This window comes from Fonsecaea nubica (genome assembly GCF_001646965.1).
Source record: "Fonsecaea nubica strain CBS 269.64 chromosome Unknown Scaff61, whole genome shotgun sequence".
Classification (NCBI taxonomy): domain Eukaryota; kingdom Fungi; phylum Ascomycota; class Eurotiomycetes; order Chaetothyriales; family Herpotrichiellaceae; genus Fonsecaea; species Fonsecaea nubica.
The window spans coordinates 112,463-136,117 of NW_019173734.1; the positions used below are offsets into that span (position 1 = coordinate 112,463).

General features: G+C 50.7%; 9 protein-coding genes across 9 annotated transcripts; 5 read left to right on the top strand and 4 right to left on the bottom strand.

The window, feature by feature from the left end:
* Positions 1-383: 383 nt before the first annotated feature.
* AYO20_08115 (hypothetical protein) lies at positions 384-2,227 on the top strand (the record flags this gene model as incomplete). The annotated part of the gene is made up of 2 exons (XM_022646396.1): positions 384-651; positions 708-2,227. 2 exons carry the CDS (start codon positions 384-386, stop codon positions 2,225-2,227), a joined length of 1,788 nt encoding a protein of 595 aa, XP_022497652.1.
* Positions 2,228-3,242: 1,015 nt separating this feature from the next.
* AYO20_08116 (hypothetical protein) lies at positions 3,243-5,615 on the top strand (the record flags this gene model as incomplete). Its single annotated transcript, XM_022646397.1, has 3 exons — positions 3,243-5,138; positions 5,199-5,439; positions 5,491-5,615. The coding sequence occupies 3 exons, from the start codon at positions 3,243-3,245 to the stop codon at positions 5,613-5,615; spliced, it is 2,262 nt and encodes a 753-aa protein (XP_022497653.1).
* Positions 5,616-7,143: 1,528 nt separating this feature from the next.
* AYO20_08117 (hypothetical protein) lies at positions 7,144-9,026 on the top strand (the record flags this gene model as incomplete). The annotated part of the gene is made up of 6 exons (XM_022646398.1): positions 7,144-7,743; positions 7,800-7,876; positions 7,929-8,088; positions 8,154-8,325; positions 8,384-8,546; positions 8,603-9,026. 6 exons carry the CDS (start codon positions 7,144-7,146, stop codon positions 9,024-9,026), a joined length of 1,596 nt encoding a protein of 531 aa, XP_022497654.1.
* A 206-nt stretch (positions 9,027-9,232) lies between these two features.
* Positions 9,233-9,665, bottom strand: AYO20_08118 (hypothetical protein; the record flags this gene model as incomplete). Its single annotated transcript, XM_022646399.1, has 3 exons — positions 9,233-9,316; positions 9,390-9,469; positions 9,521-9,665. 3 exons carry the CDS (start codon positions 9,663-9,665, stop codon positions 9,233-9,235), a joined length of 309 nt encoding a protein of 102 aa, XP_022497655.1.
* Positions 9,666-10,337: 672 nt separating this feature from the next.
* AYO20_08119 (hypothetical protein) lies at positions 10,338-12,789 on the top strand (the record flags this gene model as incomplete). The annotated part of the gene is made up of 9 exons (XM_022646400.1): positions 10,338-10,376; positions 10,432-10,694; positions 10,759-11,130; positions 11,199-11,409; positions 11,458-11,620; positions 11,779-11,876; positions 11,932-11,974; positions 12,030-12,505; positions 12,568-12,789. 9 exons carry the CDS (start codon positions 10,338-10,340, stop codon positions 12,787-12,789), a joined length of 1,887 nt encoding a protein of 628 aa, XP_022497656.1.
* A 598-nt stretch (positions 12,790-13,387) lies between these two features.
* On the bottom strand, positions 13,388-13,831 carry AYO20_08120 (hypothetical protein; the record flags this gene model as incomplete). The annotated part of the gene is made up of 1 exon (XM_022646401.1): positions 13,388-13,831. The coding sequence occupies one exon, from the start codon at positions 13,829-13,831 to the stop codon at positions 13,388-13,390; it is 444 nt and encodes a 147-aa protein (XP_022497657.1).
* A 1,241-nt stretch (positions 13,832-15,072) lies between these two features.
* On the top strand, positions 15,073-17,146 carry AYO20_08121 (hypothetical protein; the record flags this gene model as incomplete). Its single annotated transcript, XM_022646402.1, has 5 exons — positions 15,073-15,464; positions 15,526-15,916; positions 15,966-16,467; positions 16,549-16,964; positions 17,033-17,146. The coding sequence occupies 5 exons, from the start codon at positions 15,073-15,075 to the stop codon at positions 17,144-17,146; spliced, it is 1,815 nt and encodes a 604-aa protein (XP_022497658.1).
* Positions 17,147-17,403: 257 nt separating this feature from the next.
* On the bottom strand, positions 17,404-20,970 carry AYO20_08122 (hypothetical protein; the record flags this gene model as incomplete). The annotated part of the gene is made up of 10 exons (XM_022646403.1): positions 17,404-17,990; positions 18,094-18,256; positions 18,382-18,684; positions 18,761-19,246; positions 19,326-19,508; positions 19,917-20,028; positions 20,109-20,178; positions 20,247-20,319; positions 20,379-20,831; positions 20,950-20,970. 10 exons carry the CDS (start codon positions 20,968-20,970, stop codon positions 17,404-17,406), a joined length of 2,451 nt encoding a protein of 816 aa, XP_022497659.1.
* Positions 20,971-21,722: 752 nt separating this feature from the next.
* Positions 21,723-22,367, bottom strand: AYO20_08123 (hypothetical protein; the record flags this gene model as incomplete). Its single annotated transcript, XM_022646404.1, has 1 exon — positions 21,723-22,367. The coding sequence occupies one exon, from the start codon at positions 22,365-22,367 to the stop codon at positions 21,723-21,725; it is 645 nt and encodes a 214-aa protein (XP_022497660.1).
* Positions 22,368-23,655: the final 1,288 nt, after the last annotated feature.

Below are 23,655 nucleotides of genomic sequence, written 5' to 3' on the forward strand. Positions count from 1 at the left end.
TAGTGAAGGCTTTGTTCCCATTGCATTGTGTGACCGAGGAGATCTTGTTGCTTCTTAACTGAGTCTCAAAACGATTGCGTAATCATGGGGGAAATTTACGCCAGCCTCGTGAAGCCACCCGTGGCCTGAAAGAGTTAGCATGAATAATTTCGGCAAAGCAGCACGAGGTCGGCAGAGCAGCACGAGGCCACCCACACCAAGGGGAGCACTGGGAGCCCTTTGAACGCCCCTAGCGCCTCTACCAGGCTCGAAGGGCGCAGTAGCTAAGGCCACCAGGCTGTGGCCCCCACAGGGCGGCATCTCCCACTGCAAAACAGGACTTGTGCATCACAACGGTCGCTTGCGTGATTGCGTCTCGCCCCTGTGCGACGGCTGGGCGTGCAATGGCCCTCCAGTTTGGTATTTTCCGACATTTTTGGCTCCAGATCTTGGCTACCGTTGGGCTGGGCTGCTTTCTTGTCTTCTTGTATCACGATTTTATCCGCAATGTTGGCATTTCACGCGATCCCTTGGCTGCGCCCCTTGACGTGCCCACCGCCTCTCCACCGCAGCCACCAGCCAATGCAGTGCGACAATCGTGCGTGGGACCGCGTGGAAAGCCAGTTCAAGAGAATCTCGACGACAGAGTTTGGGCAAGTTTGCTAGACTTGCGTACGTAGTTTTGCCATGGTCGTCCACTTTCTGGTGTGATGCTGACAGGATCATAGCTTTCCCCGATCCAGTGGGCGGCTCCTTTGCAGCATTGGACCTACCGATTACCTTCAACACCCCCGAATCGAGATACGGTGCGTATGGTTATGGCGAAGAGTCGGAGAATTACGAGCGAACTCGTGTCGAGTGGAGCTCGGTAAAATGGGCAGATCTGCAAAACGATTGTCTTGCTTCAAATCTGGATCGATTCCGCAATGCCCAAAATATTTCCATGACGAGACGGTTTCGCTTGCCCGCAAAGAAAAAAGCTGGCGTTGGAAAGTTGAAGGCAAGGACACATTCTACGGGCCGGACGGCAGTTGTGCTTCGTAGTTGGGAGGGCTACAACTACACCTCACTTGACCTGTACCATCTGCGGTCTCTGATTGTCGAGGCTGGGCTGGATTGGAATGCAGACAACGCTGTTTTTCTCTTGGTGGATGTTAAGGACGACAATGGAACGAGACCGATCTTTCGTGATCCGCAACTTTATGAGACGGCTTTACAGGATTTGGTGCCTGCCGAATTTCGAGACATTGCCGTCCTCTTCAACCTCGAGTTGCTCAAATCATGGTATCCTCGAATCCCTGAACATTCGGCTTTCTTCCAAGTCTACCAGCCTCTGCAATTGTTTGCACAGCTGTTTCCTGGCTTCGACCACTATTGGCAGCTTGAGATGGACATGAAATTCACGGGCAACTCCGGCCAGTGGTTGGACGCAATGGCAAGGTTTGCAAGGAACGAACCGCGTAAACAGTCTATTGAACGGTCTTCATATTATTACATGTCGCAGGTCCATGGGTCTTATGGAGAGTTCAAAGCAGCCATCAACGAGAGCTTGGGAGGTGGTGGTATCTGGGGACCTATCCGTGTTCCTGATATTGAACATCCCATTGGACCCCAGCCGCCCGTTGCCGATCCCCGTGAGGATGACTTCAACTGGGGTGTCGGGGAAGATGCCGACCTAATTCTCACGAACGCTTTGGCGGATGTGAGAACGACGAAATACTGGCCGTTCAAGGGCTGGATTCACGGGTTCCAAAAGGAAGAAGACACCCCACGATTCTACAGTCCAGTGGCCATGGGAAGATACTCGTGGAATCTGCTCAATGCCATGCATCACGCTCAGGTCCACCAGGGTTTGTCTCTGTCTTCGGAAGCCACTGCCGTGTCCTTTGCACTGTACCACGGCCTGAAAGTCATCTTCCCACCTCATCCGTGGTACCACCATCCCCAGGCGCCCCGCGAAGTGAGTGTCCAGGAATTGGAACAACTGTTCAACGGCGGTTCGCCTTCCGATAATGCTCGGGAGAACAACGGTCTTTCGTTCGGCAAGGCAATGTACGATCCCAACGGCGCATACGAGCTTTTCAATGGCGGGACGTGGTGGTGGGTGCCTGGCTACCCAGGAAGGACATTCAAACAATGGATGAATCATGATACAACGAATATAGCCTCGATGCTACGAGAAGATGAGGGCCAAATCTGGGCGCCTCTGATGGCTCTACATCCTGTGAAATCGGGAGCTAACGCATAGTGATGAGAATGACCGACGAGGAGATTATGTATATATGTCGAAGTATATGTCAAAATTAGCCGGGGTTAGCTTGCTACAGAAATTTGTGTTTTTCATTCTGCCTATTGTCGAGCGAGACTCGAATCTATACCACGATGACAGGTCCGACGTTTCAGGAGGTCAATGGCAAAGCTGAGACTCTGGTCACAAAGTCCTCCATTCCAACAGAGGGGATAGAGGGGCCAGCTACAACAAAAGCCGATCATCCGATGGCCCTAGCGACGGAGCCTCCAGCCGACGACGAGTGCATGAAGTAGCGCCGGATGGAGGCGGCCGGGCCGCGTATACGCGAGTTTTGAAATTTCGCCTAAGGAGAAGATGCCACATGTCGAAAAAACAACCCTCCGTTCATCATCAGCTGCAGATGAGCCCTTGATACAGGTCTCCTGTTGGCTCAATAACGCTCCAATATCCGTCGAAGCTACGGAGCCATGGCAGGAACAACGGACAGTTGATGCATGTCCTTTGTAAGATGATATCGGGGCCTAGCGACCACCATGACTTGCAACCCGCCAATTATGCACGGGTCTGTACTTTGCGCAAGCAAGACGAAGACCGTCCCCTGGTCATCAACACCAATAAAGGGAACGTATTTCCCGCCCATGGAGAAACCCAGCCAATTCCTCTCCTTGGACCTGCGACCAGCCCCGAAGCTGGGGAGGCAGGCATTCAATTGGACTTAGTGAGCCGCGATTGCTTCAGGAATGCTGAGCTCGCATGCGCCCGGCCAGAATATCGACGTGTCACTCCTCAGTTCGTCAAATTAATCCAAGGGTCTTTGCGTGATGGGGGGCACTGGACAGGACGGAATTCGCCCCTGTCAATGCTTCAATGCTCATTCATAGCTTATAGTGAGTAGAAGTCCCCCTACGAACATCGGTCTCCTCTTGTCTGAAGACCGTTTGACTAAAGTTAGGCATTACTGAGAGCATACTCAACATTCTACCTGGGATATCGAGAGGATATTCATCTAACAATGGCAAACAAAGTCGACGACTCTTCCGAGAACAACGACCCATTGGCACCTCTGGTACCGCTCCAATCGAAGGACCATGAAGCGATCCTCAATGTCATCGACCAATTGAGGTCGGAAGGCATAGGTGAATATGTCGGCCTTCCGCAGTTGATCGTGTGTGGCGATCAGTCATCGGGCAAAAGCTCTGTGTTGGAGGCCATCTCGGGCCTGTCATTTCCGGCCAAAGACAATGTCTGCACTCGTTTCGCTACCGAGCTCATTCTAAGACGCTCGCCGAACGTGGGTATAACAGCCTCAATCCATGCTGATGAGAAGCGGACCCCAGCCGAGAAAACTCGCATCGAAAGTTTCAAGTCGTCCACTGTTGAGCTTGGACAATTTGGGAGCATTGTCCGGCAAGCAGAAAAGCATATTGGCATTGGTCAGGATGGCCACCTTTTTTCCAAGGACGTCCTTCGCGTGGAGGTTTTAGGGCCAGGACTACCTCACTTGACCTTGGTTGATCTCCCGGGTCTGTATCATGCACCTGACGAATCCCAAACTGCAGAAGGAGTCGACTTCGTAGAGTCGTTGGTATTGTCCTACCTACGGAACAAACGCAGTGTCATCTTGGCTGTCATCTCTGCGAAAAGTGATATAGCACTACAGAAGATCACCGCTTTCACACGCCGATTCGATCGAAGGGGCAACCGCACCATGGGTATAATCACCAAGCCAGACACTTTGGACATAGGCTCTGACATGGAGAGGTCCTTCTATGATCTGGCAATGAATACGCGGCTCAGATTCCGACTCGGATGGCACGTCTTGAAGAATAGGTTGCCGAAAGAGCAGCACTTTTCTCTCCAACAACGTGATGAGTCTGAAGCAAAATTCCTGAGCGCAGGAATATGGGCCCAGATGCCCCGGCCTCTGGTTGGCATTAACACTTTGAGACCAAGGTTGAGCACGGTCCTGAAGGACCATATCATATCGCAACTACCGGGGCTCATTGAAGAAGTGCAACAATCCTGTAAAAATGCAGAATCCCGGTTACAGAGACTTGGAAAGGCACGGCAAACATTGAGTGAACAACGCCTATACCTCATAGACAGCAGCGACCGTTTCACAACCCTCATTGGCAACGCCGTGGACGGAAACTATTCCAGTCGATTCTTCGGAGATCCCATGCAGGAGGGAAATTATGAGAGGAGACTGCGCGCTAAGGTCCAGAACCGGCTTTCCGAATTTTCCCAAGATATGGAGGAAATAGGGATGCAAAGAAACATCATTGACGATGAGAAGGCCATTGATATTGAAGAAATCCAGATTCACCGCTCTGACCTTGTCACAGAAGTTCAGGAACTCATGCGTCGAAGTCGCGGAAGAGAATTGCCTGGCACCTACAATCCTCTTATCATAGGTGACTTGTTTTATATGCAAAGTAAGCCATGGGAATCGATCGTTACTCGGTGCATTGATGGCCTTCTTGGGGACGTCCACAAGGCGACAATGCCGATGCTGCGGGAGACACTGGATGAGACGAGCATGAAGCGACTTCTGGAATACGTGATTGAACCTGGACTTGAAAAAATCGAAGAGGCGTTACGCGGCAAGACGACAGAGCTCCTCAATCCTCAGCAGATGGGACATCCGATAACTTACAACCATTATTTCACAGAGAGCGTTCAGCAGGCACGGGAGGAGCATATGCGCAGAGATTTGAAGAAAAGACTGAAGAAGTTCTTTGGAAAGGAGTATCCATCGGGGGTATCGGCCACGTGGACACAGAAATACAACTTTAGTATGGATGACTTGATTAACGAGCTTACAACTCAGACAGAAGCGAACATGGAACGCTTTGCTGCCTCGGAAGCAATCGATTGCATGCTAGCTTACTACAAGGCGAGTGATTGCGTGTTCTGACCTGTTTCGATTTTTTCTTCCTCAATACAGTCGCTGACAAGCGTGGTAAAGGTTGCCCGAAAGAAATTCGTGGATGATTTCAGCGTGCTGGCTGTCGAAAAATGTCTGTTGGAGAGGCTGACTGTCATTTTCTGCCCGCGAACCGTATCGCTACTAGCTGATCAGACAGTCAAGACGATTGCAGAGGAAGACGCAGGGTCGAGGGTCGAGCGCGAGCGACTGGAGCAGAGGCTGGCAATCCTTAGCAGCGGTCTAAGTCAACTTCAGCGCCTCGATCGACACAATACATCAGGTGAGGTCATATGCATAAACATGACATGATGCAGAATACTGAATACCACAGTACAAAGCCCGTCAGATGAGGACAGCCACGAGGATAGCCGAAGCGAGATGGAGGAGTTCGCGAATGACGAGAACGAGCTCGTCGACGTAGTTGAAAGTCACGGCACAACAAGTCCTGCCGGTTAAGGTCTACGGTCGAACCCTTCGAGAACAAGTGCTGGCACATCTCCCACACTCCAAAGGAGTCGACCCACTGTACTGGCTTCGTCGGAGGAAGGCTATCTGGATTAACGCCGCCACGCAAGGTGAAGAAACTTCCGAGATCGATAGTCTGGGGGCTGTGGACATCAGGTTCAGGCATCATGTGGTACAGACATTTCATCGTACGACTGAGGATGCTACGGGTTAAACCCCCCCGCTTACCAATGCAATTCTTCTTACCGGATCCAGACACAGGTTGGAGACGTGCTGGTGCTCAATTGGGTCGGTCGCATGGTCATGGACGCCAACCATTGCATGCCATATTTGGACAACTTGTATTCATGTGAGCCTTTTATGGTGGTTGGTCAAGTATCTTGGTGGCTGTATGGTCATACAGACCCGACGTTAAGCGAGTAGTACTACATATATTCGAGGTCCGGGGTAATTGGAATGTCGACAGCGCATGACTGCTCTACAAGTACAAGAATGTCGCGTGCCAAACTGATGGGGGTGGGGGCTGACTTCCCCGTATTCGCCTATTCCTAGACTAGCGTGCCAAGTACGCCAAGTGAATCCCGATCATCGTCATTTTGGTGCTAGTGGGCTTGGCAGAGCTCTCTGTGAGGCTGACAACACTCGTTTCTCTATCAGAAGAAGATGTTATAACACACAACGCAGGCAGAATTCTTTTATCCAAACCAAGAAGGAGTGTTAAGTGTCCAGACGAAGATGACGCCCACCAACAGTTCACCGAGCAGCCTAGAAATTAAAGGGTGTCAGAGTAGGAGGCATTTTCACTTCGTCCAATCCATCATTTTTCCTCACAATCACGCAATCGCTCACTGGGTCCCCTGGTTCCCTTTTCCTGCGATGGTGTCTTTTACGGTTGCTAACAGTGGCTCCCAGTGGGTCGCTAGACTGGGAAAGAGCCGATCCTATCCGCTGGGAACATTCTCAGCCTCGAAGGTTCACGTTTTTCTTACTCAATAAACGCAACCTTGAAGGGTATTTCCCTCTTCCACGCGAAACGAATTTCTACCAAGAATGGCGCGATCGCAGTTCGTGCCCACCGGAACCGCCTCCCATACCCGCACTATGGCTCATTACGGACTGATGGGGGAGTCATTGGCCGCTCGCTGAGATGACAAGTAACACCACCCAACCTCAAGGCTACCTACCATCGAAATTTTCTTGTCGATGCGACGTCAAAGATGGCGAAGTTGGCGAGACCCGTGGTGATCGGCCTATCCAGATCTCACAAGGATGTGGTATCAAAGGCGACGTCCGATGCGATGCGATTGATAAATATGTGCAGTCGACCGACAGTGGTTTCGCACATGTCTGGCTTCCACCACTCTACCACTTAGATATTCAGAACTACTAGTATCATCGGGTACTCAACTCTCAGTCATGCTGAGCAGCGTTCGCTCTTACTTACCCAAGCGCCCGCTTGCGGCACACACTCCTCAACCTACAGACAAGACATCTTTGGATGTTGAATCAGAGGGCAGAAATGGTGGCAAGCAACGCGCCAAAGGACATGAATATACCGCCCGATGCTAACAGGCTTCCAGATTCCTCCGAACTCGTCCATGTCCTCACAGAGACGAAACGTCAGATTGGTGTCGTCAGTGCCTTCTTCCTCATCTTCAACCGTATGGTTGGGACCGGCATCTTCGCAACCCCAAGCACCATCTTCTCCCTATCCGGCAGCGTTGGTCTGAGCCTCTTTATCTGGGTTGCTGGAATGATCATCGCCATGTGCGGTATGGCCGTATATCTGGAGTTTGGCACAGCTATCCCCAAGAACGGGGGTGAGAAAAATTACTTGGAATTTGTCTACCGACATCCCAAATACCTCGCCACGGGATTCTACACTGGATATGTCGTCCTTCTCGGTTGGGCCGGATCGAACTCTGTCATCTTCGGAGAGTACATTCTCCACGCCGCCGAGGTCGAAGTGAACAGGTGGAATCAGCGAGGAGTCGGACTGGCCTGCATTACTGCCGCTTTCCTCATTCATGGATGTGCTCTCAAATGGGGACTGAGGTTGCAGAACTTCCTTGGCATCATTAAGCTCATCATTGTGCTCCTGATTGTCGTGTCTGGCTGGGTATGTCCAAGTACTTGAGTGGCTGCTATTCACATCGCGGTTGACATATTTTCCAGGCTGCTCTCGGTGGTGCCCTGAAGGTGCCGAAACCACACAACTTTGATAACGCATTTGAAGGAACCACTGGCAGCGCGTGAGTGCTACACCTATCATCAACTTTGCCATTTGCTGATTTGTTTTGCTAGGTATGGCGTCGTCACTGCTCTGTATAATGTGATATGGAGTTATATCGGATACAGTAACGCAAATTACGCCTTGAGTGAAACCAAGAATCCAATCCGCACCCTCAAGATTGCAGCACCAGCGGCGATTATCTTCGTGTCGATCATCTACATGCTTGTCAACGTACGGTGAACCCCCGACAAGTGTCCGCGACAAGAGTTTTGCTAACGCTGGGCACCATTGAACAGATTGCCTACTTTGCTGCTGTACCTAAAGAAGAGATTGTGTCTTCCGGCCGCATCCTTGCAGCATCGTTCTTTCGCAATGTCTTTGGCCACCGGGCCGAACGGGCACTTTCGGTGTTTGTTGCACTTTCCGCCTTTGGCAATGTTCTCAGCGTCATCTTTTCTCAGGGTCGTCGTACGTACTACCTCCCTCGTTGTCTGGCAATACAAATACTAACAGCAATGACAACTAGTGGTCCAAGAACTGGGACGTGAGGGGATCCTTCCATTCTCCCGCTTCTGGGCAAGCAACAAGCCATTCAATGCGCCTCTCGCTGGCCTATTCGAGCACTGGTGTGTCTCAGTGATAATCATGCTTGCACCTCCCCCTGGAGACGCATACAATTTCATCCTCAAGTAAGTTTCTCTGGCTGTCCCACTCTGCCTACGCAAAAACTGATCATGCCTTGCAGCGTCATCTCGTACCCTCTTTCCGTCGTCAACGCCTTTGTCGCCGCCGGGCTTCTCTATCTCTACGTCAACCCACACCGCTGGGAATGGTCGCCCCCCTTCCGCGCAACGTGGCCGGTCGCGTTGCTCTTCTTCCTCAGCAACTTGTACCTCATTGCCGCTCCGTTTGTGCCTCCCAGCAACGGACAGAACGTGTACGAGGACCTCCCATACTACCTGCACTGTGTGGTCGGCATCGGGATCATTGCCGCTGGAGGAGTCTACTGGCTCGTCTGGGCCATTCTGTTGCCGCGCCTCGGCAAGTACGAGCTGGTGAGACAGGTCGAGATCAGCCCGTTGGACGGATGGGAGAGGAATGTCTTTTCCAGACGCAAGCTGGGCCGAGGAGAAAAGCCTGGACGGAGTGCGAACGTGGCTGAATTTTGATTCATACGTCGTACTACTTGTGTGCATATATTATTCCTGCCGGGTACTGATAATTACACCGAGTTTCGTCTTTTCTTTTCAGACATGCCAGAACTTTTATAGTATTTACTTAGTATTGCCAACATGTCAAATCTACTGGTATCTTCCAAACCCCCCATCTCATGGTCAAGAGCGCACATGAATAATAAATAAATATAGTACCAACATTACGCAAGATACCCAATGGGGTTGAAGAAGGTGGGCATATCTGCCTCGGTGACTTTGACCACGCTGGCTGGCTTCGTGTTGCTCTGTCAATCATCGTCGTCCCTCTCGTCTAGCCGAAGCTGGAATCGAGGAATTATATCAGCATGTTGCGCATACTACCGTTGTCCATGTATAGATGCCGATCAAGTAGTAGGAAACGATGCGCCAGCCTACTGGCTCACGTAGCATTGCTTGCCCTACAGGCACGTGTAAGCGTAGGCGGTAAGGCCGAGGACGGTCGAACTCACCGATCAGAGAACCACAGGTGATAAATCCTGAACTGATAAAGGTAAGAGCAAAGAAGACAACACCACGTTGCTTCCTCGGAACCAGTTCTGCAGAACATGAAAAGGCGTTCATCGATGTTCCTCCGGAGATGCCGCAGATGGTCATGGCTGCGATGGCTTCGCGCGAGTTATAAACATGATTTTGTTACTGTATCATTTGGATATCGACACGTCCCTTGGTCACGGCAACTGGAATTCTATCAGCTCGCCACCCCCGACTTTTTGGGTCGGCTGGCCTAGCTAACAAACGTAAGACGGGTCCTTGGGGGAGAATAATCTGAGGCTGAAAGGCCTGGTCGTGTCCCCCGAATCGTAGGCGAAACTAGTGTGAACTTGCTGGAGACTACGAAGTTCCGGAATGGAGCCAGACTAGAAGAGTTTCCTTGTCTCCGTCGAAAGACGCTCCCGGATGATATCTTTGCAGGCCCTCACCAAAGACAGGTCATTTGGCAGGGACTCATATCTTACTCATTAGAGACTAATCCTTGCTAAAATCGATTGAATTGGTGAAATTCTTTGACAGATTCGTCCTGAGCCCCTCAGTGCTGCCCATTTATGGCACTGCTCTCTGGCAGAGGTTCATCAGCACGACTCGTTTCCTGAGGTCCAACGACAGGGTTGAAGAGTGGGAGGTCTCCTCGCAGGATCAGACCTTTTTCAGACACTTCCGGGTTTATGAAGTCCAGAAGTCTTCCGACAAAGGGGGTTAACCAGCTGTTCTTTGATTGCTTTTTCCCACACCCCACGGTCCTCCAGTGTATGCATCACAGCTACAGTTATGGCGCCAACTCTGACGACGACGGCCACGGCCACGATGGTATTCATTCACCTCTCCCTGTCGTCTATCTTTGGATTGACGTGTGGGCTAACAGCCTACACTGGCTCAGGTTCCGTTAAAGGGTCACGACGATGACTTTGCGCCCGAAATCCCGAGCAGCGCCGGGAAAGGGTCTGTGACAGCGAAATACGCTGGAGCAACCTCCCGAATCTATATCACATGTGCTGTTCTGGCTGTGTCTTGTTTCTTTTTCGACGCTAGCCCCCGGCTACAACATGCTGGTCTAGCACTGCTAGTTCCTGGTGGCTCGTTCATTGGAGCTGGGGGTGCATGGCTTTTGGGGTTCCCTTTGACATTGTGAGTTCCCCCAAAGGGTGACAATATGGAAAGGGAGAAACCCAACTGATGTTCAGTCGTCAAGGGTCCTCTTTGCAGTCAGCCTCTTTCTCTGGTTTGCAACTGGCAACATTGTGGCACCTTTCTTGACTTGGCCCGGCCTTGCGCTTTTCATGCCTTGTTTACCATTTGCGGCAAAGACCACAACGTACAGTATGTATGTTGTTCCTCTGCTTGCAGCAACCGCATATGGATACATTGTCTACTACGTGCACAAAGATGCATCAGCCGCTCTGAACAAACGGGATATGCGGAATCGCTATCTCCCGACAGTAGTCAAGCAGATTGCTCGGGACGCCACGAGTTCGGTGCCAACAGAAGGACTAGAGCTTCAACTGGAAGAGTTGGGCCAGCTACGGTTCCTCATAAACGTGGCCAACCAGGAGATGGATGATTGGTAAGAGTCTACCCGAAGACGTTGATTCGAAGCCTTGCTCGAAGACTAAGTGCCTATTATCGACCTAGGAACAACTTCACAGATATTGACCAATTCCAAACTTCGGCCCTGCGCTACCAGCTGAACGAGCTGAGTTACTCGCTGTCATTCGCCAACAAACTCTATATGCCCTCATTCCGCGGAGGCTATCTGCAAGAAGCGCAGAAGAAAGTGATACTCAAGTCCTGCCAGAAGAAGGTCCTCAATTATTGGAAATGGGAAGTTCTGTGGGGGAAGCTTGTAAGATCTCTTGTTTCCCTTGTGCCGAACGGGTCTGACATGTCCCAGTCAACCAATTTCCACCCATATCGCGTGGACAATATCATGCTCACGGGGTTTCTCCTCCTTGCATTGGCAGTGTATGAAGGGGCCACCGGCGACGACTGTTTCTCCAAAGACGGCGCCCTGGAACTTGTTATCGACGATATTCACAAATATAAAGTCTCATCTGGTATATTGGTGGACGCCCTAATGAGTAACTTTCGAAAGTCTCGATACTGCCTTTATGCTTGTGAAGCAAGTATCTTTTTCACTGAGAGTTGCGGGATATGTGTTGATCTAACTTTGCTTCCCAGCCAAACTGGATCTATACTTTCTGCAACCTCCAAGGCATGAATGCGTTGGTTGCGAACGACGCCAACAAGGGGACGTCGCTTGCCGAGGAGATCAAACAGCAGTTTCGCGAAGCTTTCATCGATGATTTCATGGTAAGTGGCCTCTGTCCTCATTACTATTGTTGGTCTCTAAGTCGGTCTTCCCCAGGCAGCCGATGGCAGCGTCCATCCCATACGATCACATTTGACAGGTAAGAAAGAAAGCCTTGTGCCTTTAAAGTTCGACGTGCTCACCCCCGGTGCTAGGATTTCGTATTCCCGGCCTAGTAGGAGCCATCAACGACTTTTCAGTCGGCTGCTTGTCTGGCGCGGTCCTTCCCGACATTGCCCTGCGGGCATATGCCATTTGCCGCAAGGAGTATATGGAAGTGGACGAAAAAGGGAACATGAAGTTCAAAGGGCTCCAAGGCGCCGACTTTATCGATCCTGGTAACTACAAAGGGTCCAAGGCAGCATTGTACGGGACGAGTCTGCTAGCTGCACGAGAGCTCGGGGACAAAGTTGCCGCGGATTCGATTTTGAAACTGATCGACGCGAACGCAGATTTTCAACGGACCGAGAAAGACGGTGTCATTTGGTACGACAACGTATCTTTGCTGATGAAGGGACAGATATTCCGTGGGCGCATCAACACAACAAAAGGCTATGTGAGAGCCATCACCCAGCCCATGAGTGACGCTGTCAAGAATGGACCATACCTCGCCGACGTCGAATACCCAGAAGTAAATCTCGGCTTTCAAAACCACTTCAAACATGTCGGTATCGAGCTAACACTTCTTTCCAGGTTCTGGTTGCAAAGGCAATCTCCCATACCGGAACGGACCTTGACCTCGTTGTATACCCAGGAACCGAGAAACAGGACGTCTTGTTACCAATCAAGCAGCTGAAACCGAACACCACTTACAAATCTGATAACGGCAGGGAGTTTGTTTCCGACATTCAGGGTGAGGCCACACTTTCTGTGACTCTCGAGGGCAGGACGGTTGTCAAATTCGCCCAGTCGTAAAAAGGTCCATTCTCGACCTTGAAATTGGCTTTTGCAAACCAAAAGAGAGAGAAAAAAAGGATGACATGTCAATTAAATGCGAACGAAGCCACGAACGGTATTGGATATCGTTGCCAGCTTGAACAACTGGTGAAATGGCAGTAGCATACTGGTGAAATGCATCTGACCCACATGTCTCCGGAGCAAGTCCATGTTAAAATGCCCCGACGTTGATCCAAATTTGTTTCCTCCCATTATGAGGTTAGCAACGTCCCCCATACTTTTGTGGTCGTTGGAACGTTGCTTGAAAGTGGGAGTTCCACCTATTCGTGACTATTTTACGGTTGCGGTTCCGGAACTGCCTGATATGTTGTACTTGAGAGTGATCTCTAAGAGTCGTGCAATTCTATCGATGCTATGTTGGCCTTGTATCCACTCTTGGCTCTAGAATGACCCATTCTCCTCTTCCGGATCCCCATGAGGCTAGCAGGTCAACAGGGAAGCACAGGTGACTTTCGTTCGATGAGAACAATTTGTTGGTTATTTCTGCTCTTGCGGTCGTCAACCGAGAGCATTGTTCCCCCCAAGGTAGCTCATCATGGACAGGCTTGACAGATGCCTATGCTTTAGAGTCGGTCTTCGCTTGGTAGGTGTCGTCCGACACTTCTTCCATAAACCTCACACTGCCGAGAGATACAGCCTGGTGAACCATGTAGCTTTGATCGTCGGCTCCGTGCCAGTGTTCGGTATTGGGAGGACACCAGACAACGTCTCCGACATTGATCCGTACCGGCTTCGCTCCCCGATCACAAAGCCAGCCACATCCCGCCGTGACGCGCAACATCTGGCCTTTCTCATGCCAGTGCCAGAACGAACGTGCACCTGGTGCAAAATTGACATTATGCACTAGAATACCCTCGGCGGTGAGGACTGTGTCAACCCACACCGCTCCCCCGGTGAACTTTTTCGACACCTCTGTGGCATTGAAAGATGCCGAGCCATCTCTCGAGGACCGACTGATTACCATGTTGGGGTTTTTCCCGGAAGTTTTCGTATCAGACATGTTCGGCTCAGTCAGACTTTGAGTGGTGAAGATGTTTTAAATGGACTTGAACGTAGTTCTTTTACGCCCAATGTGTGAATGGGCCAGATTAAGGAATATAAGTATTGGTTAAGCCTAGGCGCGCAAGTTGAGAAGAATGACCGCAAGACGGGATTCATTCGTTACTGCCTATGTCGTCTAAAGTAATCCTCTGTCGAATTCAGGGCAAGGAGTACGGATGTTACATGGTCGTTGGCAGGATGGTATATTGTCGTTGCCAACGACCTGGCAGGTGTCTATTACGACAGGTGCGACCGCAGGAGCCGGGGGGTGAGGAGAAAGGTCAAGAGCTAGTTAGCTTGTACTCTCCGTAGCTAGCTTGTATTATCCTCTTGATTATGCTATTCTTTAGTTACCATACTACTTATACCTTCCAAGTTACGTCTGAGGAAGCTTGACTCGTTAAGCTATATACAAGTAGAAGTAGCTCTGGTTGTGTCTGGGTATTTTAGTACGAGTCCTAACATGGGATCGGATGTCTTGGCACTCTTGGCAGACCAAGCCTGTAGTGCTCTCCAATAAGAGGTTTAAGCTGTGGAGTAGTGGGAGTGTAGTTCCTCCTGTGGGGACTAGCGTTACGCTAATGGTATATAGTACAGAAAGTTTGCTAGTCGCCCTGACAGTTGTAATCTCAATGTCCTCGGTCAATACTCACATGGCGTCGGGGTCGATCTGTGAGGTCTAAAGCCCCAAGACACCCAAACACAGGATCGCAAGACTCCGACATTCTATCTCGAATCAGATATTTAAATATATCGAGTTGAAAATCAACCACTCGACCAGCTAGTCCCTTTGAGCCAAAGTCTAACTTGAAAGCCGGAACAGTGGAAGCAGATGAAATGGTGGTTCCGGAGGATCTGAAGCCAGCCTCCTCGAAGCGGAACTATAGAATCGTGCTTGTTCGGTATCTGGGTCTCGATATTCCGCCGAGTGGCAAGAACAATTCCATCTCCGGATTACCTTGGCTTTTCTCCTACCCCAGGAATTCTGGAAAGCTTCAGCTAGGTAGCCTGGCATCCGAGAGATGAGACGAGTTGGAATATTTAGTAGAGGCTGTCTGTCGCGAAAGTGCGGCAGGTTGTATTGCTCCAGCAATATCAACATCTATCGGCACTCGGAGTTGATACATCTTCCCTCTCGCTACAGTGCTTTCATTTTCCCATTTTTGGCGTGAAACGCATCAAAAGGACGACTACGACACCATGTCCCCTGACCACGAAAAGCACCAAGGTGCTACTGCCGCCGACACCGCCTTGGAGCACCACCACCCCTCTCTTTCTGGTGACGATGAGATACAAATGCATGAGCACGAGGTCACCAGACTCGACCAGATAGTGACCCGCGTCCCAATGAGGACTTGGCTGGCAGTTGTTTCCATGGGTTGGCTCTACATTGTTTCTCTGGCTACGTTCCTCTGTCTGGTCCCAGTCATCACCATCATCAATGAAGATGTTGGACCCAGTCCCGAATACAGCTGGATGGCCAACGCATGGACTGTCGCTGCTGGCACTGGTATTATCCTCACGGGCTCACTCTCTGATCTCGTCGGTCGAAGATGGTTCATCATTGGGTGCGGCATTGCTGCCATTATCGGGTGTATTCTCGGCATCACTGCACAGGACATGACCACCGGTAAGACTCTGACAAGAAACCAGAGATGAGAAGAAGCCCGAGAAGAAACTAAATCAATTTTTTGCGCCAGCTATCGTGGCTTTCATTTTCCAGGGCCTGAACCAAGCGGGCTGTCTCACCACGTTTGCTTGTATCGCCGAGCTGGTGCCAACGCGAACACGAGGCATCGTCATCGGCATCATCAGTCTCGGCTCTGCTGGCTTCGTCATGTGTGGCTCTCTCATCGGCCATGCAGTATCCTACAACACCGCCCCGACGTGGAGGACTGTCTTCTGGATGTCTCTGGCCGGCAATATCGTCGGGACTGTGGCCGTGGCCGTGACCTATTTTCCAGCACGGGCACTGGCGCGACCTACGGGTAGCAGAAGGGAAATCCTGAAATCTTTCGACTACATTGGCATACTTGGTATCATGGTAAGGCGTTACCCTGACTTTTCAGACCATTGGGCTCATACGGAACCAGATCGGTCCGACTCTCTTCCTGATGGGAATCTGTTGGGTACCAGAGTACGGCGCGACAAGTGGACGGTTTCTGGGACCATTCATCACGGGCTGCATCGTCATCATTCTCCTTGGTGTCTACGAAGCCAAATGGGCACGCAACCCACTGCTGCATCCGTATCTTTTCCGCCGCATCCGAACCTTCACTCTGATCCTCGTTTGTGCCGGTGTTGGCGGCATGTTATTCTACTCCCTCCAGGTGTTCTGGCCAACCTACCTCACCCTCATCTTCGAGGGGAATAGTTGGTCAAAGGTCGGCATTGACGGCTTTACGTTCGGCATCGGTACAAATTTGGGTGGCTCTGGGGCAGCAATTCTGTTACCTTTTCTTGGACCCAAGGTCGGTACACGAAATATTCTGGCCTTTGGAGTCTTGCTGCAAGTCCTCTTCATTCCGATGATGTGTCTGGTTGACGAGACTCGCAAGTCCATGGCGCTAGCCTTTTCGTTCATGGCTGGAGTTGGTATGTTTTCAATAATATATTCCTGGAGTGTACACATCATGCGAAAACACCAACTAACTCGCTTTTTGCGACAACCCCTAGGCATCGGGATCATCGAGCTGCTCACCATCCTCCTGGTACAACTGGCGACACCGGACGAATGGATCGGTTTCGCGACCGGTGCACTCGGCCTGGTACGCAGTATGGGTGGCTCCGCTGGCAGTGCTATCTACCTCACCATCTTTCAAGACCGATCTGCCGCGCTCGTTCCGGAATACGTATCCGCCGCAGCCATCGAGGCTGGTCTTCCTGAAGCTTCGCTCCCGGAGCTGCTCGGTGTCCTGACCGGTGTCGTCACCGACGTCCCACTCACCTCGATACCAGGCGTCACGTCCACAATTCTCGAGTCGTCCGTGCTGGCTCTGAAAAAGGCCTATCTGGCTTCCTTCAGATATGTGTGGCTTACCTCGATCCCATTCGGTGTCATTGCCTTCTTCTGCGCCGTCGCAACAAAGGACGTAAGTCTCTCTCAACTCTGCAAATCATGATGATTGTCCGCAACCCCATAACTGATGGGTGTGCTCAGCTGTCTCACCACTTGACCAAGAAGGTCGCACAACACATGACATATGATGAGAAGCCAAAGGCCGACGGAGAAGCAGCAGCCACTCATGAGGAGGACATCAAGGCGGCTGAGTGAGATCTGTGAAGGGAAAAGCGAGGCGAACGAGCGAGCCTGAGAATGTATGTCATTCAAAGAGAATTGCCATACAGGTCATGTCTGATAGTTTTGGGGGTGGGGGGGGGGGGGGGGGGGTGTATAAGCAATGAAAATGGATGTAACGTCCGTCCTTTATTGTCCAATTGAGGAAGCATCTCTCATATACCCAAACCCACTCGCTCTTCGTGAGGCACCTTTGCTTTGGTAACCTCAACACCGGTGCAACATGTTATTTTCTATGCCGAGTCTCGTTTGACCAACTTGATCATACGAGGTGGCTTATCCCAGAGCATGTACATCCTTTGGTCTGCCCACACGTTGCTGCCATTGCCATTGCCACTGGAACAATCCTTCAAATCGTAATGCCACAACAGCTTGGCCATGACGAGTCGCATTTCCAAAAGTGCCAGATTGCGCCCGATGCACGCACGAGGTCCGACCGAGAAGACCTGGGCGGCATCTTTCCGATCTCTCGCAAAGGAGGCCGACGACGACTCGTTCCCCAGCCATCTCTCCGGGATGAACTTGTCCGGGGCCCCGAAATTCAAGGGGCTGTGGCAGGCGGCGTAGATGGGGACACCGATCGTCGTGTTTTCCGGCACGAACTGGCCGTCGATCTCGACCCCTCCGCGCGGGGCTTTGCGAGTATGTGTCTGCGGGGATGGTGGGTAGACGCGAAGAGCCTCCTCGAGGCAGGCGAGCAGATACGGACACCCGTTCACCGAGGTCAAGTTGATGTCCGCCGGGCTGGCAAAGGTTGTGCGCACTTCCTTTGTCAATCTCGCCAGGGAGGCCGGGTTTGTGAGGAGATAGTACGTCGCACCTATATACGTGAGCCACCCATTAGACCGGGAAGAAAAGAGGAAAATCAAACAGAACAAATGAGGAGGGAGGAGGCCAGAAGATGATAGGATAGATAGCCTTACCAGATAATAATGTCGCTGTGGTCTCGGCTCCTCCCACGATAAGAACCATAGTATTGCTCTCGAGCTGTTCAAACGTCATTTTGCCGTCTTTGTATGCCTCGATCAGCTTGAAAACCAGGTCCAGAGTCTTGGTCTCATGGTGTATTCGATTTTGAATCTTGTCCTGTGTGTCAACAACAGAAGTGAGCTTGCTATTCATTAACCAAAGGTACCAAGTAAAAACCATGTTCAGAGCAACAAGAAGCCGAGTAGGAGGGGTGGAGAAGGGGCGATGAGGAACTACCCTACCCTGGCTAAGCCCTTTGGTACAGTCGTCGTAGTTTGACGCCCGGCGGGGCGAAAGAAGTGGTTGAATGCCGGTCGGAAAAGGGTTGGTAGACGATGAAGGCATTGGTAGAAGGCCTTTTGTTTGACCATGACAAACATGAGATCAATCCATGGATGTAGCTCGGAGCTGGACAAACAGCCGAACGTTTCACCGTAGGCTATAAACGGCAGAAAGACCTCAACGGTTAGTACAATGGGATTAGAAACCATATCCTGTCTGGATAAGTGCTCACTCAGATAGCCAATAACGTCAAAGGTGAAGAACTGGAGCGATAAAATTCCCATCAGCATGATACAGAGACGAGACTTCTTGGAACTCGAGGCAGTTTTGGGAACTTACGTTATACCATTCCACTATATCAACAGCTCGTGCTCCATTCTGCCCTTCTTCCCCAATTCTCCGGACCATGATATCGGCATACTCGAGCAGGACTGATTCTTGCTCCCTCAATGCCTTATCCGAGAAGCTGTGTGCAAGCAGCCTGCGAAGGACACCGTGATATTCCTGATCAGCATTGAGGATGGTCTGAATCTTGAGATCCGCGTGGTGCCCGGGATCCTTTGGACATTCTGGCTGACCCGCCGTCTTGTGACCGTAGATTTGCTTCCATGCAATTGGGCTCACGTAGGATAACTCGTCCGGTGCAAGGCGAACGACACCGCCATATTTGTTATGGGCCTCCAAGATGTCGTGAGCTTCGGTCCCATACAAGTATCCTTTCAGACGCCACAAATGGCTGACACGGGCAAGTATCGGCCCAGGGTAATGTGCCAAAGGATGAAAGTAGATATTGTAGATGGCCAGACTGGCGTAGTAAACGAGAGGCTATATTTCGACATCGCAGAGTTAAAAATGTCGGACCTGGCTTTGGTATTTTCCTTTTCATTATCATCTGGAAGCTTACCAAAAGCAACAAAGCTCCTCCAACGGCGAGCACAGCTTGCGGAGAATTCAACAAGGTGACAAGCGCCATTGTCCGGGTAGAGAGCGAGTTGAGAAGCTGGCGGTAGTACTGGTATGTCTTGGTGAACGCCTCGTGATTTTTAGGTGTAAGATTTGATGGAAGTAGATGTCGTAGAAAAACTCCCTTTCGTGGCAGTAAGTTTGACCACAGAATCAGATGGCACCACCATGCTTATACAAGGTATGGGCAGTCTCTTCAATTTCCTTGTCGATTCCGGCACAGTTCCGGGGCTTTCATTCAGCATTCCGTGGACCCCTGGTCGAGCAGGCATAGTCTCGCGGCAGGTGTGTACCCCAGTATTTGGAAGGGCGTTGTAGCCAGTAGGTTTGCACAAGGTTCGAACAAAAGATGCGAAAGAAGAGATAAGAAGCTACCAAGTAGCCAAGATGCAAGTGCCCGGCATTCTATGCTGTAGCCATTTCCATTTCCACAGATTCTAGTTATATTTGCCACTACAGGATGTCACCACTTGAATTCATGTCACGAAATCCCATGTCACTATGTGCAACTCCAGGCATTGTCAATTGGAACGATGGCGCCATTGACTTGTGCGGACTGTGGTGAAGCCAAAAACGCAAGAAGCCGTGCAGCTTTGATCGGGTCCGCGGGACCTGTAGGACTTGCATGAAGTAAATGGACAGGCCTGAGAATAAATACATCATCAGCACTTGGTCTCGATACATGCCCAAGTGTCGAAGAAATGGTTGAAAGACTGTTACAAACCTCCAGTGCTCCATCGACTCTGCATCAATCTTTTCCGGATCAATCGCCTGAGTACCACCCGTGAGAAAGCCTAGAAGAAGACCGTTTTGGTTAGGCATCGAACGCGGACTTGGGAAAGGATCAAGGCTTCTTTCTCACCGCCCGGACAGATGGCATTGCATCTGATGCCATCGTTGCGATAGCGCCATGCGACGTTCTTGGTCAGACCGATCTGCAAACATTGTTGTTGTGAGCGACAAAGTGAGACTCGTGAAGACGCGTGAGACATACAATTGCATGTTTGCTAGCAGTATATGCTGTTCCCGCTATGGCGCCGCTCAAGCCAGCCTTGCTCGACACATTGACAATACTCCCCGGACTCTTTTGCTTCTTGAACTCAGCCACGGCATATTTGGACAGCAATGCAGGCACCGTCACGTTGACTGTCATGACACGGTTCCAGGTCTCGGGATCCACCTTCTCCAGCCCTGCAAAATTGTCTCGAGCACCGGCAATGTTGAGCAAGATGTCGACTCGGCCAAACCTCTTGACGCACGCTTCGACGATATCCTGAGGTGCCGACGGCTCGAGGAGGTCGAAAGAGCCAAAAGCAAAATTGGTCTGCGCTGCAAGAGCCTCCGGGGGCTGGTTGAGGTCAACGCCAAAGACCGAAGCTCCCAGTTCGGTAAAATGTTGTGAGCTTGCCAGGCCGATTCCTGAAGAACAGCCTGTCACGATTGCGACCTATAGAAGCCAAAACATGGTCAGTTACTGTGTCTATGCTTCTTCACGCTGTGAGGGATTCTTTCCACCGCAGCGACCAATCACAATCTACTATGTCAGGGCAGGAAGAATAACATACAAGGCCTTTGAGATCATTCATCTTTGATGGATAAGCTAGTATGTATGAATCTTTCAATGCGTGAGTGTTAGTCACTATACGATGGGCTGACTGGCTTTGTATGCTATTGTCAACACTTGTCAGCACAGAAACATCTTTCTCAGAAAAGACTCTGGCGGGAGAACTGCACTGAGTGCGCTCTGCAAATGAGTTTCAGCGACTCGTTTCTAATTACCGGTTTTTTAGCTACAGTCGGAAGAATGTACACGTAGTCTGTTGACGACCGTACTTTGACGACTAGTACAAAATCTTCCTCGTCTTGCTAATTCGCTGAGCAACTTCATGCCCAATGTTCTTTATAAGACCGGTCGATCTCAAGGTCACCGAACCCAGCTGAGCTAGGTAAAGCTCGAGTACATCGGAATTTGATTCAACAGAACCATTCCGAAGTGTACTACAGTCCCCGCAGCATGTACGAGTAGTATGAATGGAGACCCCGGGTTCATGTACGACGTAGATTGATGATTCTCCCACACCAAAGCTAAAAGACCCACACATCCAAGGAGGCGATATTATAAGGTCAATCGAATCTGTTTCTTTTATCCGCTGTCTTTAGGAAATTTAGGTAAGTGTTTGTGTGTGGGTGTCTTTAGTTGAAGTGATCCGTCTGGATATATATATATATATATATATATCGTCTGGAGGAGGTAGATACTAAGTTTTGATGGTATGTATAGTAGTGATATACTGGTAGCCAAACCCGCCCACCAAAGCATAAAGGCTTCCTCCATCAATCACAACTTCTCCTTGGCCGCGATCCAGAGACCATTCGCCTCAGTCAAGACCCTCCCCTGCTCATCCTCGAGAGACCCAACCAAGAACCACTTGCGCCCCTCGCGCCGCTCGAGCCGCGTCTTGATCACCACGGTGCACGGGTTGATGACGGGTGCGCGGTAGTTGGTGGTGAGGTAGGCGGTGTACAAGTTCGAGCGCATGCCCATGGTCTGCTGGCGGTGGATTTCGACGCAGATGCTGAGGGCCTCGTCCATGAGCGCGCAGAGCACGCCGCCGTGCGTGGTGTCCTTGAAGCCGTTGAGGTCGGAGCGCAGGTCGAGCAGCCAGATACAGTCTGGCGGTGGCTGCGGCGCAGCGTCATCTCGGTGCCCCTTCGCCGTCGACTGCGCTTCTTCCGGCGGAGTGACAAAATTTTTGCGGATCAAGGTCAACGCATTCGGGACGGTGCTAGGCGATCGGATGGTCTTTGCAAAGAACGTGTCGACCCCTTCGGACTTTGGTATGCGAGAGAAGGTCACGACGGGCTTGTATGCCGGATCGTCAATGTATTTTCTCGCCCATGTCGTTCGGAAGTGTTCAATCTCGTCGGGTGGGACTGGAGTCGAAGTGATGTATGCGAGGAAATCTGTCCAATCTGGTCCCATCTTTGAAGTGTCCAGCCAATCCAGTCTTACTCCAAGTACTAGTAGTACTTCCTAGTTCTGTGTCATAGATGTGAGAGGATAGGTACAGACACTTGGTGCTGATGTACTGTTGATGGCTAGTAGTAGTAGTTATAATAGGTCAATCCCAGAGCCTCGGCTCCCCAGATTTACTACTTGGTATTTTGGAGATTGTCGAGGCGGCCATCTCCACAGCGATTTGTTTCGGACGCTTGGCGATCGCGGGAAGTGATTACTAGCAGAAGTAGGTACATACATATTACTAGTGACACTCTACAACATAATACTAGTTCTGATGGCGCTCTGATGCTGTTTCAATACTGCGTCATCCGAAATGTATCAAACGCAGTATTGAAACCGCACGCCATCAGAGCGGCATCAGAGTAGTATTAAAGCAAAGTAGTATCAAACAAAGGAGTACTATTACTACTAGTGTACTAGTAGTACATCCTGGATAGCAGTTGTGAGACTATCGATCGGCAGACAGAAAGGAGAAGGAGAGAGTCATTTCATGATAGTATGTCTGCTCTGATTGGTAAGTGGACCTATGAACCAGCTGAAGATTGATTGTTGCTCATAGCCACTTCCGACCAACCAAGCTAGGACCCTATCGCCAGCTCAAAACACCCTGATGCTGGTGTTTCCATGTCATTGCTTCTGAAGAATTCTATTTACTTGTAACATTTCTTTGGCCCGATCCTCCAATCCTGGTCCAAGTCATCCCCCCTCCCGTTCAGGAGATCGAGAGCAGAGTCCTCGGAACGATTGATTGCAGTGGTGTCGAGCGAGGTTGAGGAGACATTTAGCTGACTCCGGGAATGTTGGGTTCGCTCGATGGCTTGGGGGGAGGCTTGTTGGGTGGTGGCATGGCGAAGTCGACCATGGTCAAGTTGGTTCCTGTTTCAATTCGAGTTAGCATTTAGTAGCTGACAACTGCAACTGGAGTAGGAGCAAGCTTACCTGAGTAGGTTGCCATTGCGGATGTTGCGAAGTTTGCGGTTGGAGTTTTTTGAAGTTGGATCTTGGTATTGTTGGTATATGGAGGTTGGAAGGCTTTGATGAAGTTGTATTGTATGGAGAGAAGAAAAGGTCGACAAGGAGCAGAGAGGTTCAGAGATATTTAAGGGGCCTGGAGGTAGAGGTGTAAACGAGGCTGTTTGTCGGCTGGTGACGACGTATGCTGTGGTCGTTTGATCCATGACTGGGGTCACTGGGTGCAAGTAGTCACTGGTTAAGGGCTGTTTGTGCTTGTGAAGAACTTCAAAGACGC